Below are 15,487 nucleotides of genomic sequence, written 5' to 3'. Positions count from 1 at the left end.
ACACACACACACACACACACACACACACACAGTCAGGGTATCGAACATAGTACAGGATCATTTTAACTTCATATGGTAGTAATAAATTAATAACATGATGGTAAATAACATCTGTCCAACAGAATAAGCCAGACCTGCAGAAGTAAGACCTATATGTGCCACAGGCACAAAAATAGGTGATTGCTTCCATAAACTTGTCTAAATCTTTAAAAGTACTACCTTCAAGCTAAAATTAAAAAGCCTACATTCAGTTTAAAAAGATCTCTAAATGAAAATATCATAGAGAAGGATTGGTAAGGTGTTGTGATTATACCACTATGATAGTATATTTATACCTTTGATGGTTTTCTCTGACAAACATACATAATGGAAATCAAACACATGAATAAAATATTGAAGTAGAGAAGCCAGCAGCACTATTGCTTTTAAAAAAATCTAACCTCCTGGATTGAAAAGATAATTGTATGAATTGTGATTACCGTAATTTCCTGACTATAAAGTGCACCCATATATAATCCGCACCCACTGAATTTTTCAAATATTTTTATTTCGAACATAAATAAGCCGCACCTGTCTATAAGCCGTCTTCACTTATATACTTTACACAGGCATTAACGAAAGACACGTTACACACGGTGTAACGGGTGAAATATGTTGCGCTTCCTTTTCTATTTTGGGAATAGCCTGGCACTGCATTCTACCGATATTACTGCGTGTGTGTAAGACTGAGGATTATGTCCTTATTGTTGTCTGATGCTCATTTCTAAGTTTCTTTGTCTAACCCGTAAGGCTGTTGCCAAGAAAAATAAAAAAACACCAGTTTTGGAAACCTGTCTGTGCTTATATGATTTCTGTTGCAACTGGAGTTAGCAAGCTCTCCCATGACCCAGATTCAACGCGTTACAACGGCTTGTATCTTAACAGTAGCCGACCAAGAAAGTCATTGTTCACTGTCTTCCTCCTTCCTTTCACAACAATTTCTCTCAGGAGTTTATCTTTTGGCATCGTCGTGTGTTTAAAAATCACCTGATGGAAGTTTTTTTCTCCCGAAGCGGTGCAGCAGTTTTTTCTTTTCCGTTCAGAAATTTCATTGGTCTAATGTTATGGGGTTCAGTTTTTTAACTTGAAGTTTCTGAAACCGGGAAAAACCCAGGAAAAATTCATAAATTATCCGCTTCGTTGTTTAAGCCACGGGGTTCAAAACGTGAGAAAAAAGTAGCGGCTTATAGTCCGAAAAATACGGTAATTTGACAAATTATGCTCATGCATGGCATGACTGATGTAGTCCTTTATTTGCTCCTATAGCACTTTGATTATTACTAAATTGTAATCTGAAACTTAAGATTAAACCCAGTGGTAGAAGTTAGCTGTATACTTAATTTTAATCCTATCTAAAGCTTCTAGCCTGTGGCTAAATCCAAAAACATGTGAGTAAATCTTTACGATTTGAGGCAATTTTCCTCTGCAGCTTAATAACTGAAAATTGCTACCTGAATTACATTTCTGTGAAGATACTGCAAATTTTCATATTGCCCTTGGACTCTCAAGATGTTTTTTCATCTGTAAACCTGCATTTTAATATATATTTTTTTTATCTAATCAGCCAAAATGTGGCGGCAACACAGTGCATAAAATCATACAGATACAGGTCAAAAATCCAGTTAAAATCAAACATCAGAATGGGGACAACGTGTGAAGTTTGTGAATTGGTTGTAAGTGCTGAGGTTGTTGGCACTAGATATGGTGGTTTGTGAATTTCAGAAACAAGAAACATCTTTGAAAGTCCAAAGAATGCTGTGAAAAAAAGTGGACAACAGTTTTGTTGGTGCCATATATAAGTATGCTGGTCAGGTGTCTAAAACTTTTGGTTGTGTCGTGCAATTTTTAGGACTCCATTTTTGTCCAAATATTTAGTTTTAATTACACACAATATTTGGTTAAAATTTTTAGCCTTCCTAAATTTTTTAAAAAGAAAATCAATGCATGTTTAATTAATTATGCCACGTTCTACTGTCAAATTATAGTTCCATATTTTTATAAAATAATAAAATACATTTATTATCCATTAACTAAATTATAATAGAGAAAGAAAAAAACACCAAATCATGATCAACTTTTTTTTGCAAGTAAACTCCAGCAGCTACTTCACCGGTCCTCATTCGGAAATCTCTGTGCTCATAGTATAAGTATATGGATAGTAGCTTTTAAACACAAAAATATTTATCATCTCAAATGGCTAATTCTGTTTATCACCTTAGCTGGTTTCAAATAGTTGTTAAACAAAGACATTGATAGAAACTTTTTATTATAATTACCCAATAGTTCATACACTAATTGTTCATGTTTGCCTTAAAAAAAAAAAATTCATTTGCTGGACTCATGCAAAATGGTCTTAAAAGTATATATTTTTAAAAATAAATAAATACAAACAAATACTATGTTATTTATCTACTGCACAAAAGCAACAATGGCAAATAAAATAATGATTTACAGGCACAAGGTCGGACACGAACTCTCGCGTGGTTCATGTGTGGTAGACTATTAGAGCACACCGAGGCAAAATTTCTAAAGTGCAAGACAGAGGAGAATCATTGAGTGCTACAGATATTCATTCATTCATTCATTCTCTCCCGCTTATCCGTAATTCGGGTCGCGGGGGCAGCAGTCTAAGCAGACCCCCGCCTTCGACTGCTGCCCAATCCTCACAGCACCGTCCCTCACGGTCCCTCCTGCAGGTGGTGAGCCCACAGGAAGGCTACAGATATTAACTTCATTATAAAAGAAAGGAACATACAAAACAACAAAACCTTAGCCTGTTTTTATTTATTTATTTATTATAATTTTTTTTAATAAAATATCGTTTCAGTTGAGGTTCTTTGTTCTGTAGAGTTCCTTGTTCATGTTAATGTTAATAGCCTGGAGATCTGCTAAAATTCTCTTTTCTGCCCGAGTCATCCTCCTCACCCTTACACACCAGATTCCAATTAAAAAATAACTAAAAGGTAACACACTCAATTGTTGTCAACAGAATGTCCTGCATACCTGTCCAAAGTGCACTGTAACTGGTTGTCTCTGTTCCCAGACATGTGCATCCTTTCTCTGTGTAGACACTGAATGGGTGGAGGTAGATTTATCTCTGCTGGTGGACTGGCTGTTCTCAGTCATCTCCTGAAAAAGGTCATACCAGGCTAAGATATTTTGGTATGTATGTGTACAGTTTGGCTTGAAAGTCAAAGCATCAGATTTTATAATCAAACTGCCAAAAGTAGACAAAGTGAACCTAACCAAACAAATGAGATAAAAATTTCATACTTGGTCTTTTATTTATTGAGACAAATCAAGTGGCAAAAATATGTGAACCACTAGGATTAGCAGAAGATGATTAAATTAAATTAAAGTCCATATATTTTCAATCAAATGACAATCAGGTGTCAGAGAGTCCCTTGTTTTACAAGGGTCTATTAAAGTCTGTAAGACATGTTTGTAATCGTGCATCATGGCACAAACAAAGGAGATAAAAAAAAAAAAAAAGAGATAGACACAGTTCTGAAAATTTAAACACTGCACTCCACTATAAGAAGCCTGTCCCATCTGTGTAACATGGTGGTGGTAGTATCATAGTTCGAGGCTGTTTTGCTGCATACGGGCCAGGATGGCTTGCCATTATTGATGGAACAACGAAGTTAGAATTATACCCGCAAATTCTGAAGAAAAATGTCAGGACATCTATCCATGAACTAAATCTAAAAAGGAAATGGGTCATGCGGCAAGACATCCACCCCAAGCGCACAATTTTTACGAATGAACGGTTAAAGAGGTACAAAGTTTTAGAATGCTTTAGAATGGCCAAAGTCCTGTCTTCAATTGAATGAAATACTGAAAGAAATGTTTGCCACTTGCAGATATGCAATATTGACCATATTTTCTCAATAAATAAATTACCAAGTATAATTTTTTTTTATCTTATTTATGCCAAAAAATATTTAGAAAATTCTAATGGTTCCCAACATTTCAGACACCATAGTATGTCAAAACATGTAAGTTTACCTTTTGCTTAAGACGACTCCTCACTTCTTTGATGCCCATTTTGGCATGGTCCTTTGCCTGCAAAAGACAGTAAGCCACAGAAATATGGATCAAAACCAACTAAGCACTGACATTTATTGTAAGTTGTGCTTATGTTTCAAAATTAGCAGATATATAATACAATAGCTGTATTTGTCATTTGTTCAATAATATTTATTAAACAACAAATTTCAAGTCGGATCTTTCAGTGTAGGTTTGTAATTAATCAGTAACAGGTAATTGTTTGGAATGAACTAAATAAATGAAAAGACCAAACTGCGTGAATAAATGATCTGCTGAATCATTTATGTCAGCTTGGATGATCTATACATGTGGTTCGTTCAGCTGCTGCAATTTCAGCAAGAAGAGAGAGGGAAAAAGCCTAGAACTAGACTAAAACAAGAATTAGGTGCTCTTCATGTATAGCATTTTTACACATAGCATAATCCTCTATACACGAATGTGTACAACTTAATAAGGGCTTTATTATTATGCTGTTGAAAACTACTTCATAGACATACATAAATAAAAAAATACAATTGTATCCTAATTCGTAACCATTTTCCCAAAGCTAGCCTACACTGATGAAATTCAGAAAGTCACAAAATGTGAATCTGAAATCTGAATGAACAATTTGATCAATAGGATTGAGTTGCTAAGGTTGAATTACTGTACCACTGCTAGCAGTCTGAATATAAAACACAATAGTATGGGGCTATCTTTAAAACACAATAGCATGGGGCTATCTTTTGCCAGATCTCTAGATAAACTAGAGATCTGGCAAAACTTGCTATAACATAACCTGAACTGAGACTTATAACTGAGCGGAGGTAATATTCTGTCCATAGATGCAGAACTATGCAGAACTTTTCCAGCAACCAAAGATTATACACATTACATAAACATATAATTAAATCATTATGATTCTAAATACTTTTTCAGGCCTATAGATACAGTTGTATGCAAAAGTTTAGGAACCCCTGACAATGTCCATGATTTTCATTAATAAATATTTACGTGTTTGGATCAGCAATTTTATTTTGATCTATCAAATAACTGAAGGACACAGTAATATTTCAGTAGTGAAATGAGGTTTATTGGATTAACAGAAAATGCGCAATATGCATCAAAACAAAATTAGACAGGTGCATAAACCTCATTTCACTACTGAAATATTACTGTGTCCTTCAGTTGTTTGATAGATTAAAATAAAATTGCTGATACAAACACCCAAATATTTAAAAATGAAAATCATGGACAAGATCTTTTTGTTTAATATTCGTATAGTTTATTGACATTATATTAAATTGTGAAATTAAATAGTATTGTAAGAAATGAAATTCTATAAAATACAAAACTTACAAACTTGTAGACAGTTTTCATAGCAGGATTTGCTTTTGTCTTCACAGTGTTAAAGATGGCCCCGCCACCTTTCTGTGAAGGAAAATAGAAAGATTATCATCATGCTCATACAGAAAACAGACATGCAAGAACCTGAAAACCCACCTTAAATGTCAGAAGCCACTGATGGTATACTTTATCACTACCTGTGTAAAACAAGAAGAAAAAAACAACTAATATATATATATATATATATATATATATATATATATATATATATATATATATATATATATATATATATATATATATATAGCCTTGTGAAAGTATTCGCCCCCTTGAACTTTGCGACCTTTTGCCACATTTCAGGCTTCAAACATAAAGATATAAAACTGTAATTTTTGTGAAGAATCAACAACAAGTGGGACACAATCATGAAGTGGAACGAAATTTATTGGATATTTCAAACTTTTTCAACAAATAAAAAAACTGAAAAATTGGGCGTGCAAAATTATTCAGCCGCCTTAAGTTAATACTTTGTAGCGCCACCTTTTGCTGCGATTACAGCTGTAAGTCGCTTGGGGTGTGTCTCTATCAGTTTTGCACATCGAGAGACTGAAATTTTGCTCGAGCTCAGTGAGGTTGGATGGAGAGCATTTGTGAACAGCAGTTTTCAGTTCTTTCCACAGATTCTCGATTGGATTCAGGTCTGGACTTTGACTTGGCCATTCTAACACCTGGATATGTTTATTTGTAAACCATTTCATTGTAGATTTTGCTTTATGTTTTGGATCATTGTCTTGTTGGAAGACAAATCTCCGTCCCAGTCTCAGGTCTTTTGCAGACTTCATCAGGTTTTCTTCCAGAATGGTCCTGTATTTGGCTCCATCCATCTTCCCATCAATTTTAACCATCTTCCCTGTCCCTGCTGAAGAAAAGCAGGCCCAAACCATGATGCTGCCACCACCATGTTTGACAGTGGGGATGGTGTGTTCAGGGTGATGAGCTGTGTTGCTTTTACGCCAAACATAACATTTTGCATTGTTGAGCACCTTCTTCCACATGTTTGGTGTGTCTCCCAGGTGGCTTGTGGCAAACTTTAAACGACACTTTTTATGGATATCTTTAAGAAATGGCTTTCTTCTTGCCACTCTTCTATAAAGGCCAGATTTGTGCAGTATACAACTGATTGTTGTCCTATGGACAGAGTCTCCCACCACAGCTGTAGATCTCTTCAGTTCATCCAGAGTGATCATGGGCCTCTTGGCTGCATCTCTGATCAGTCTTCTCCTTGTATGAGCTGAAAGTTTAGAGGGACGGCCAGATCTTGGTAGATTTGCAGTGGTCTGATACTCCTTCCATTTCAATATTATCGCTTGCACAGTGCTCCTTGGGATGTTTAAAGCTTGGGAAATCTTTTTGTATCCAAATCCGGCTTTAAACTTCTCCACAACAGTATCTCGGACCTGCCTGGTGTGTTCCTTGTTCTTCATGATGCTCTCTGCGCTTTAAACGGACCTCTGAGACTATCACAGTGCAGGTGCATTTATACGGAGACTTGATTAAACACAGGTGGATTCTATTTATCATCATTAGTCATTTAGGTCAACATTGGATCATTCAAAGATCCTTACTGAACTTCTGGAGAGAGTTTGCTGCACTGAAAGTAAAGGGGCTGAATAATTTTGCACGCCCAATTTTTTTGTTTTTTTATTTGTTAAAAAAGTTTGAAATATTCAATAAATTTCGTCCACTTCATGATTGTGTCGCACTTGTTGTTTATTCTTCACAAAATATTACAGTTTCATATCTTAATGTTTGAAGCCTGAAATGTGGCAAAAGGTCGCAAAGTTCAAGGGGGCCGAATACTTTCGCAAGGCACTGTATATATTAGTATGCGTGGACATATTAAATAGAGTAAATACTGAATTTTGAACATACAGGTTCATTACCAGACTTAAATTCACAGAATTAGTTAGATACTGAGAACACCAGTTTAACAATAAAAAAAAGTCATGTTACTCTGCTCCCTGCTTGCTGCAATCCGTTTCATGATAAAATACAGAATATTTTTCCTTGTTCCTCTTTTCTTGTGCATTAATTAGCCACCAGAAATTACATGACTCCATGTAATAACTGCTTTCAAGACAGCTGAGATTCTAACCATCACAGGCTGAAAATTAATTCTAGCAAAGGTAAGCTGTCCATCCCCGGAAACATGTCCCCCAAGTTAAATCTTGAGATCTCCCTAGACAACTCTTAGATCCGTCACTGCAAGCAACCTTTACACATAGGTGATTTAGGTGGACACACATAATTGGGGTCATTTTCTCAAATGTTTTCCTGTGCATGGATTCATTTATAATAATAATAATAATAATAACAACAACAACAATAACAACAAAGCAATAATAATAATGCTAAAAATCTGTTTCAGGCCATGCTCACTATGGGTTGTGCATGATCTAAATACACATACAGATATGAATATTAAGAAAAATACCACAATAACACAAAAAAGCATTGCTAGCCCTAGGCACGAGGTAGGATTTACATGGTTATTCTTTTAAGAATAAACAGTATTTTGCACAAAACATGGAAAATATATGAATTATGGACCTTGTGGGCTGTTACACAGACACAAAATGTATATTTTTAAATATCCTCACCAGCATATTCTCCCATATTAATTTCCTCCTCAAACACATCATTGAAGCCTTCACCAGAGTTCAGCAGTTCCAAACGTCCATCTATAAACTAAGCATTTATGTCAATAGATATAATTTTACATAAAAAATATGCATAGTATATTGAACTGTATATAATATATCTGCATACTTGTTTGAACAGTTGAAGCTGTGTTGCATTTTGGAGAAACTGTCTCATTGTATTGGATCTGTGTGTTATAAATGCATCTTCATTGAATGTAATTGGTTCATCCTGAAAGCAGAAATAAATAAAGTCACATGCATGGAAACTTGATAGTAAGACACAAACTTAAAGTATACAGACACAAACATATACAGTAGATACATAAACTTCTTACATGTTACATGTTAACCTTGGGGTTAGTCTTGGACTGCTCTTTAAACAATAGAAGTCCTTAATCAATTCACTGCTAATGGCTTTAAATAGTTGAGCGATTGACAAATAGTTTATATTGAAAAATAACATATTGTCCCTTTTTTATTTTACATGTTTAATTCTTGATAAATTTCTTTCTAATGATTTGTTGTCAAGGCCATTTATTTAACATTTTTATATTTGGGGCTTGGTCCATTTTTTGTCCAAGAGTGAACAAGCATGCACAATCTCTATTTGATCAGCGTGACTAAAAATTAACATTGTCAAAGTCTTTTCACAACAGCTCTAAGATAAGTGACAGCATAGATGTTGCTGTGTGTGTTTCACCGGTTCTATACGTAGAGCGCTTCTGTAGCTGCCAAATAAAGCTGCCTGTGATTTTAAAAAAGCTCGCGCTGCCCCATCACCGGTTGTAGAGGAACCTTTTTTTAGACGATTCTTTAGAGCAGACACCTACAGAACACATGCACAAAATCAGTGCACAGTTTATGCAACAGATTTTAATTAAAATTATTAGAAGTTCCTGAAAAGAAACTGTGCACATATGCTCTTACCACATCATTAGGGAGGTTCTGTAGATCATCAAATGGACTCTCTAGTGTGTTGGTATCCACATTTATAATTACAACATCATCCAGAGCCATTACTCTCACCTTCTGCAAACACCAATATGAGCACATATATATAAAATAAGTTTAACACATCAAATATGCAGTTTTACATTTTTTTAATGACCTCAAGTACGAGTAAAGGTAAGAGTTAGCTAAACTGCCGGCTTAGTTTACATTTTAAACTCTTAGTTCTGTTTACCTTATACTTAGATTGGGGTAGGTTATTCACCAATTAAAATTGGTTAAAATAAAATTGCCTTGGGATTTTATTATCATGCTTGCACTCTATTTTGTCCAACATAATATGGAGCTTTTGTTATATTGTTTTTAGCAGGTGGTTAAATCCTATCATTTAAAAAGATTTAACAAATGTCTGATCTTTGTCAGTAGATCTTTAAAAAAAAAAAATGCAAAAAATTTTGCTTTCATAAGCACTCACGCTTTTCTGACTAATACTTGGTATAACCACTATTTCTGCCTAACTCTTTTAGGGTTCCCACCAGCTTTGTGCAATGTTTGGGACTGCTTTTGCCTAATATAGCAAATTTTCCCCAGCTTTTTCATATTTGAATGTTGACACTGGCATTCCTTAGCATCCGACTAGAACGCTGAGCTTGTTGGGCCTGAACACCTCCCCCTGCAACTGGTTTGTTGACTTTTTGTCTGAAAGACCTCAGCCAGTCCAGATCGAGAGCAGCACCTTCAGCACAATCACACTGAGCACTGAGACTCTCCCTGGGCTGTGTGTGGTTAATCCCCTGCTGTTCACACTGATGCCTCATGAATGTGCAGCAATGCACACCTTGAATCACATCATCAGGTTTTCTGAAGGCATGACCATGGTTGGTCTCATAAGCAAGAATGAGGAGTCAGCGTATAGAGATGAAGTTCAGAGGCTATTGCCTCTATATATAATTATATAACTAGTGCAAAGCCAACAGCTTGTCTCTGAAAGAGATGGTTGTTGACTTCAGGAGGACACGTAGTAATCACTCCCTGCTGAAGATCAAATCTCCTTCATGGAGATTATCAAGAACACCAAATTCCTTGGTGTTTACCTGGTGAAGAACCTCACCTGGACCTTTAACACCAGCTCTATAACAAAGAAAGCCCAATAGCATCTTTACTTCTTAAAAAGTTGAGGAAGTCCCAGCTCCCACCACACATCCTCACAACGTTCTACTGGGGACCATCGAGAGCATACTGAACAGCTGCATCACAGCCTGATTTGGGAATTTCACTTTTTCAGATCACAAGTACCTACAGTGGATAGTAAGGACCGATGAGAAAACCATCGGTGTCGCTCTACCCTTTATTACCCTTCATGGACCTTTACACAACACGCTGCATCTGCAAAGACACCAGCATTGTGGGTGATCTCACACACCGCTAACAACCCACTCTTCACTCTCTTGCCATCTGGGAAAAGGTTCCAAAGCACATCCAGACTGCTAAATTATTTGTGCTAAAACATTTGAATTCAGTGCTTCCATGTACAGTATTTTTTATTATTATATGCACAGTTGATTAGCAAAAGTCTGGAAACTGGTCAGTGCTGCAGTGTCACAGAATTTCTTTGTTTTAAATTACTCTTATTTTATGTTGTTTTATGTAGCACCTTGGTCCTGGGGAACATTGTTTTGCTTCACTGTGTATTGTACTGTATATAGGTTGGAATGACAATGAATGACTTGTTTGTTGACTAAAGTTTGGAGTGACAGATTCTTAATGGGATACAGATCTCATCTTGGTTCATTTAGGAAGTGAGCAGACTTTAATCCACTAAAGCCTTATTTAAAAAAGGCTTTGGAGAGGTGTTGGGAGGTGAACCTACAGTGTACTGTATTCATGACTCTGTACACCTTTTACAATCACATATATGGGACAAAAGTATAGGATAAACGTGGTAATTAGTACTAGATTTAAGACTGGGTGGACCCTAGTAGTTAGCTCATTGAAAGATTTTAATTGGTTTGGCAGGTGATATGCTTCTAGGTAATGCTGTGTGAACAGGACAGGGAGTAAATACTGAGATAGCAGGCCCCTATTCTTCAGAAGATCTCATGGGTCAGCATGATGCTATCAATTTGTATTAATTCTTGTAGACTATGTGATGCAATATCCGGAAGCATTCAATAAGAGTAGCAAAGAAGTGTTTTTAATAAGTTCCTTTGAGAGTTGAAGAATTAAAAATTCACACTATTAATTCCCTGCCACTGAGCATACATTTAAAATCCTGCCACAATGTATATGTATAACAAAAATCTATCACACTATCTTTGTTCAATGTAATAGTTCAATTGATTGCCAATACAGGAAAGTTTTGTTTTAAAATCCTCCCTTCGAGTTGGCAGTTGCATGGGTTTTACAATTTTGGAAGCTACCAAAAACAAAATGACTGTCTATTTGCTAGGATGAGTTAATCAATGTAAGTGTAAAATTAATGTCTTAAGAAGCCAAAACCAAATTTTATGCATGTAAATGAATCTGGATTCTTATAATGAAAACAAAGTGTCAAATAGGGGTGCTACAGAGCACCAGACCAACAACTTGCCCCAAGCCTTGCAAGGTCTTATTTACCAGCATTTCTGATATGCGTGCCAAGTTTTATGAATTTTTTAAATTATGGAAAGCATGAAAATACCAAAAAAGTGTCAACTGTGGATGGTGAAGAGGTGGATTAAATATTCAGGTAACTCCTGATTATTCTCATCTGTGGCATTAAGCACAGTGTATTTATTGCAGGAAATGCAGTTATAAATTGTTAGCTGTGATGTTTAAAGGTGTACATTTCATTTATATAGCATCTTACTGAGCTCCATTACCAGCCCCAAGCACTGTTAGTTCTCAGATTATACTATATGTAGGGTTTAAGGATTTAAAACTAGCAGATGGTTGTTTTAAGGATTTTCTTACCTCCATCAGACTGGAGTGGACTCCTATCAGGTATGGCATAGGAGCACTAGCGTAAAGAGAGAAAAAGTAAACCTTTATCCTTATGCTTGCATGCATTCAAAGTACGCTGGCTGTACAGAAGATCCCTGCAAAACTACTACAGTCTAAGTAAACAACATTTTTTTAATTCTCAATAATAGTTACATAGCTTAATATATATATATATATATAAAAATAAAAAAATAAAAAAAAGCACATACCTTATCTTTCTCTAGATTAACCAATGTTTAGGTTGACAGTAAGGCTGCAGCTATAAATTATTTTTAAAATAGTCTAAAAAGTCAAAGAAAAATCTTTTGTGTTTGTTTTTGGTCAATTAACTGATTAATTGCAGACATACAGTACCATTTAAAAGTAAATAAATGGCAAGGACAAGTCTCTTTATTGTTTTTTGCATTTGTGATCAAATTATCAAAATACGAGTATGAAGTTATAAGACCATATTTACAGCTTTAATTGGCTGATATTTACATCTAATATTGAAAAAAAAAAAAAAACATTTTAATATACAGTTGAACCCGGTTATGTCGCCTGCCTAGGGGACGCCAAAAAGCGTCGAGATAACCGATGATCGAGATAAACAATATATTAACGTGCTTGAAATTTCTTTATGTACATGATGTGCGTTAATAAATGAGAATGTACATGCACGTGTTTTTTTAATTTTTTTTACACAACAGCGTTGCTGCAATTTGTTTAATGAAGGCATGCTATAAAAATTTACATACATGTTTGTTAACTGTCAGGAAACCACCTGCCACGCCCCCTTCGGAGGCTGTTAAACCTCCGCTTTCTCTGCAGCTCCCGGCTTCAATCGCGCACACCTGGGACTCGTTTAGCACTCATCACCAGCTCCTATTTAAACCCCTCACTTCCACACTCTCACTGTCCGTTATTGTTGGTATATGTTGGTTTACGGCGGTCTTTGTTATCGCTCATGCGTATCCTGGTACGTGCCTTCCCACTCGGACTCCACACTCTCTCAACGGCTGCGCTTTTCATCCCAAATCGCATCCAGGATTCCCCCGATTCTGCAGTTGGTAATTCTATGCCTTTGCTGCTCATCCCACGCTCTGCCGTGTGCAGTTCAGCGCCGCGCTTCTACCAAGCGCACCCATGGATTATATACACAGACTGCCTCTTTTCAGTTTGGGACTTAGTGGACCACCGGAATACCTTACTTTCAGGGCAAAGCCAAACACTAATGTTTGTGTTTGGCTTTGCCCTGTGTTGCAATAAACTGTTTTGCTTTCACTTCGGCTTTCGCCTCCTGTTCATCGCATAACATTTAACAACAAAAGGCATATGTGCACCAACTAACAGCAGAGATTTACCAGTATACAATACAAACCACCGTCTATTCGCGATACAAACCTTTATTATATTCTCCAACATTGCAAACACACAGATTGCTCACAAAATCACTAAAAACGTGCGGGGTGTAGTTCGTTTTGTAGTTCGTTTTTACAACAAGCTAACCAGTGTCCAAATTGAATTCTCGAGTAATTTCACTCTGACACACAGCTCTGAAACGTAACCTACACCTGTAGCATCTGTAAGGCTTGATTTCTCCGCCACTTCCGCGAGCTTTTCTGCGGCTGCACAGCACCGATCGAGATAAACAACGTTAAGTGGCAAATTCCCCCCCCCCCCCCCCGTGCTCGAGATATTAGGGTTCGGCGACATAAAAGAATCGACATAACCGATGAGAAAATGCTAAGACAAAGCGAGAATTTGGCGGTTCCACTTCAAAAACGTCGACTTAATAGGGTTGGCGAGTTAACCGAGGTTGAGATAAGTGGGTTCGACTATATCAATATTTTTATGTATTAATATAAATATATAAACATAGAACAGGTTTTTATTGTTGCTAAATGGTGCCCTATGAGACCTTTTCAACTGGAAAAAAAACTAACTGTGGTACAAGCTTTAAAAAGCTTATTTAATTTGATCAGTTGCTTTCTGCAGTTATTGTGGGAAGTGGTAGCTCATGGGGCCCTTGTGCAAAGCCCCCTAACCCTCAACTACTCGTTTTGGTATCTCACTATAGAAATCGCCTCAGGTGTGACCAATCCTGGAAGCACCAATTACACCACGTCTGTCAGGCTGCAGACGCGGAAGCCGATATAGTCCGATCATTGTCCTTTTATTTCAACAACCGTACAACACAAAAACACTCATAAGCCGTTGAAAACAACAAACAAAGACATCCGCTCGATACGCGTTGTCCGCTATGAGTTCGAATGTCCCAAGCATAATCCATAAAGCCTTCGGCAATGAGTAATCCAAGTCGGAAGTGGAATTTGCATATACAGCCGGCGGTCGAGCAGCCACGCAATTGTCCAGCTTGACAATATAACGACCGACAGCCTGTGACTCAAGAACGTGAGTTTATGTAGTCTGATCTTTCATGAGCCACAGCTGTCGGTAATCTTGGGAAGCAGCGTGACTGCTATCGAGGGGGGCGTGGCAGGGTGAATCTCTGACAGCTACAGACGGGGGCGTGGCAGGGTGAATCCCTGACAGCTACAGAGGGGGGCGTGGCAGGGTGAATCCCTGACAGTACCCCCCCCTCCAGGGGCGACACCTGACGCCCCAAAACCCACCTATGCCAGGCGGGCCAGGGCACTCCGAGGAAGGCCTCCTTAGACGCCTGGGAGCAACGGAGGCCTGGTGAGCATTCTCTGCGGAGAGCCGGAATGGAACAACACCTTGCAGGAGGATCCGGAACGGAGCCACGCCCTCGGTGCTGATGGGAGGCTGAGTAAAGCTCCTGGCGGGGATTGGAGCCGGAGCGATCTCCATGGCGGGGAACCGGAACTGGACGCCAACCATGACAATGACCGGGGAGTGGAGGACGTCCCGGGCGGAGACTAGGAACGTCGTACCACCCTCTGAGGGACCTGGAGGACCGACGTCGCCGTCAGAGGGACCTGGAGGACCGCCGTCGCCGTCAGAGGGACCTGGAGGACCGCCGTCGCCGTCAGAGGGACCTGGAGGACCGCCGTCGCCGTCAGAGGGACCTGGAGGACCGACGTCGCCGTCAGAGGGACCTGGAGGACCGACGTCGTCATGCGGGGATCCTGTGGGCGATCCGTCGTCCTGAAGAGGACCTGGGGGCGAGACGTCGCCCTCTGTGGAGCTTGGATGCGATCCTTCGCCCTGCGTGGAGCTTGGATGCGATCCTTCGCCCTGCGTGGAGCCTGGATGCGATCCTTCGCCCTGAAGAGGACCCGGGGGCGAGACGTCGCCTTCTGTGGAGCCCGGGGGCGAGACGTCGCCTTCTGTCGAGCCCGGGGGCGAGACGTTGCCTTCTGTCGAGCCCGGGGGCGAAACGTCGCCTTCTGCGGGCGCTGGAGACGAGCCGTCGCCTTCTGCGGGCGCTGGAGACGAGCCGTCGCCTTCTGCGGGCGCTGGAGACGAGCCGTCGC

General features: G+C 38.6%; 1 protein-coding gene across 2 annotated transcripts in view; it reads right to left on the bottom strand.

Moving 5' to 3' along the window:
- The window catches only part of dennd1a (DENN/MADD domain containing 1A), a 45,178-nt gene that overhangs the window by 4,115 nt on the left and 25,576 nt on the right, over positions 1 to 15,487 (bottom strand). For both annotated transcript variants that reach the window (XM_083565058.1, XM_083565059.1), the window contains exons 11-19: positions 12,018 to 12,063; positions 9,045 to 9,146; positions 8,818 to 8,943; positions 8,245 to 8,346; positions 8,076 to 8,163; positions 5,572 to 5,612; positions 5,428 to 5,499; positions 4,048 to 4,104; positions 3,043 to 3,168 (exon numbers count right to left, since the gene is read on the bottom strand). In XM_083565058.1, the coding sequence (XP_083421184.1) occupies positions 3,043 to 3,168; positions 4,048 to 4,104; positions 5,428 to 5,499; positions 5,572 to 5,612; positions 8,076 to 8,163; positions 8,245 to 8,346; positions 8,818 to 8,943; positions 9,045 to 9,146; positions 12,018 to 12,063 (760 nt within the window). The remainder of the gene's footprint in view (positions 1 to 3,042; positions 3,169 to 4,047; positions 4,105 to 5,427; positions 5,500 to 5,571; positions 5,613 to 8,075; positions 8,164 to 8,244; positions 8,347 to 8,817; positions 8,944 to 9,044; positions 9,147 to 12,017; positions 12,064 to 15,487) is intronic.

Source organism: Silurus aristotelis, assembly GCF_946808225.1.
Source record: "Silurus aristotelis genome assembly, chromosome: 16".
Taxonomy (NCBI): Eukaryota; Metazoa; Chordata; class Actinopteri; order Siluriformes; family Siluridae; genus Silurus; species Silurus aristotelis.
The sequence above is the reverse complement of the archived record's forward strand: the minus strand, read 5'-3'. Positions and strand labels throughout refer to the sequence as shown.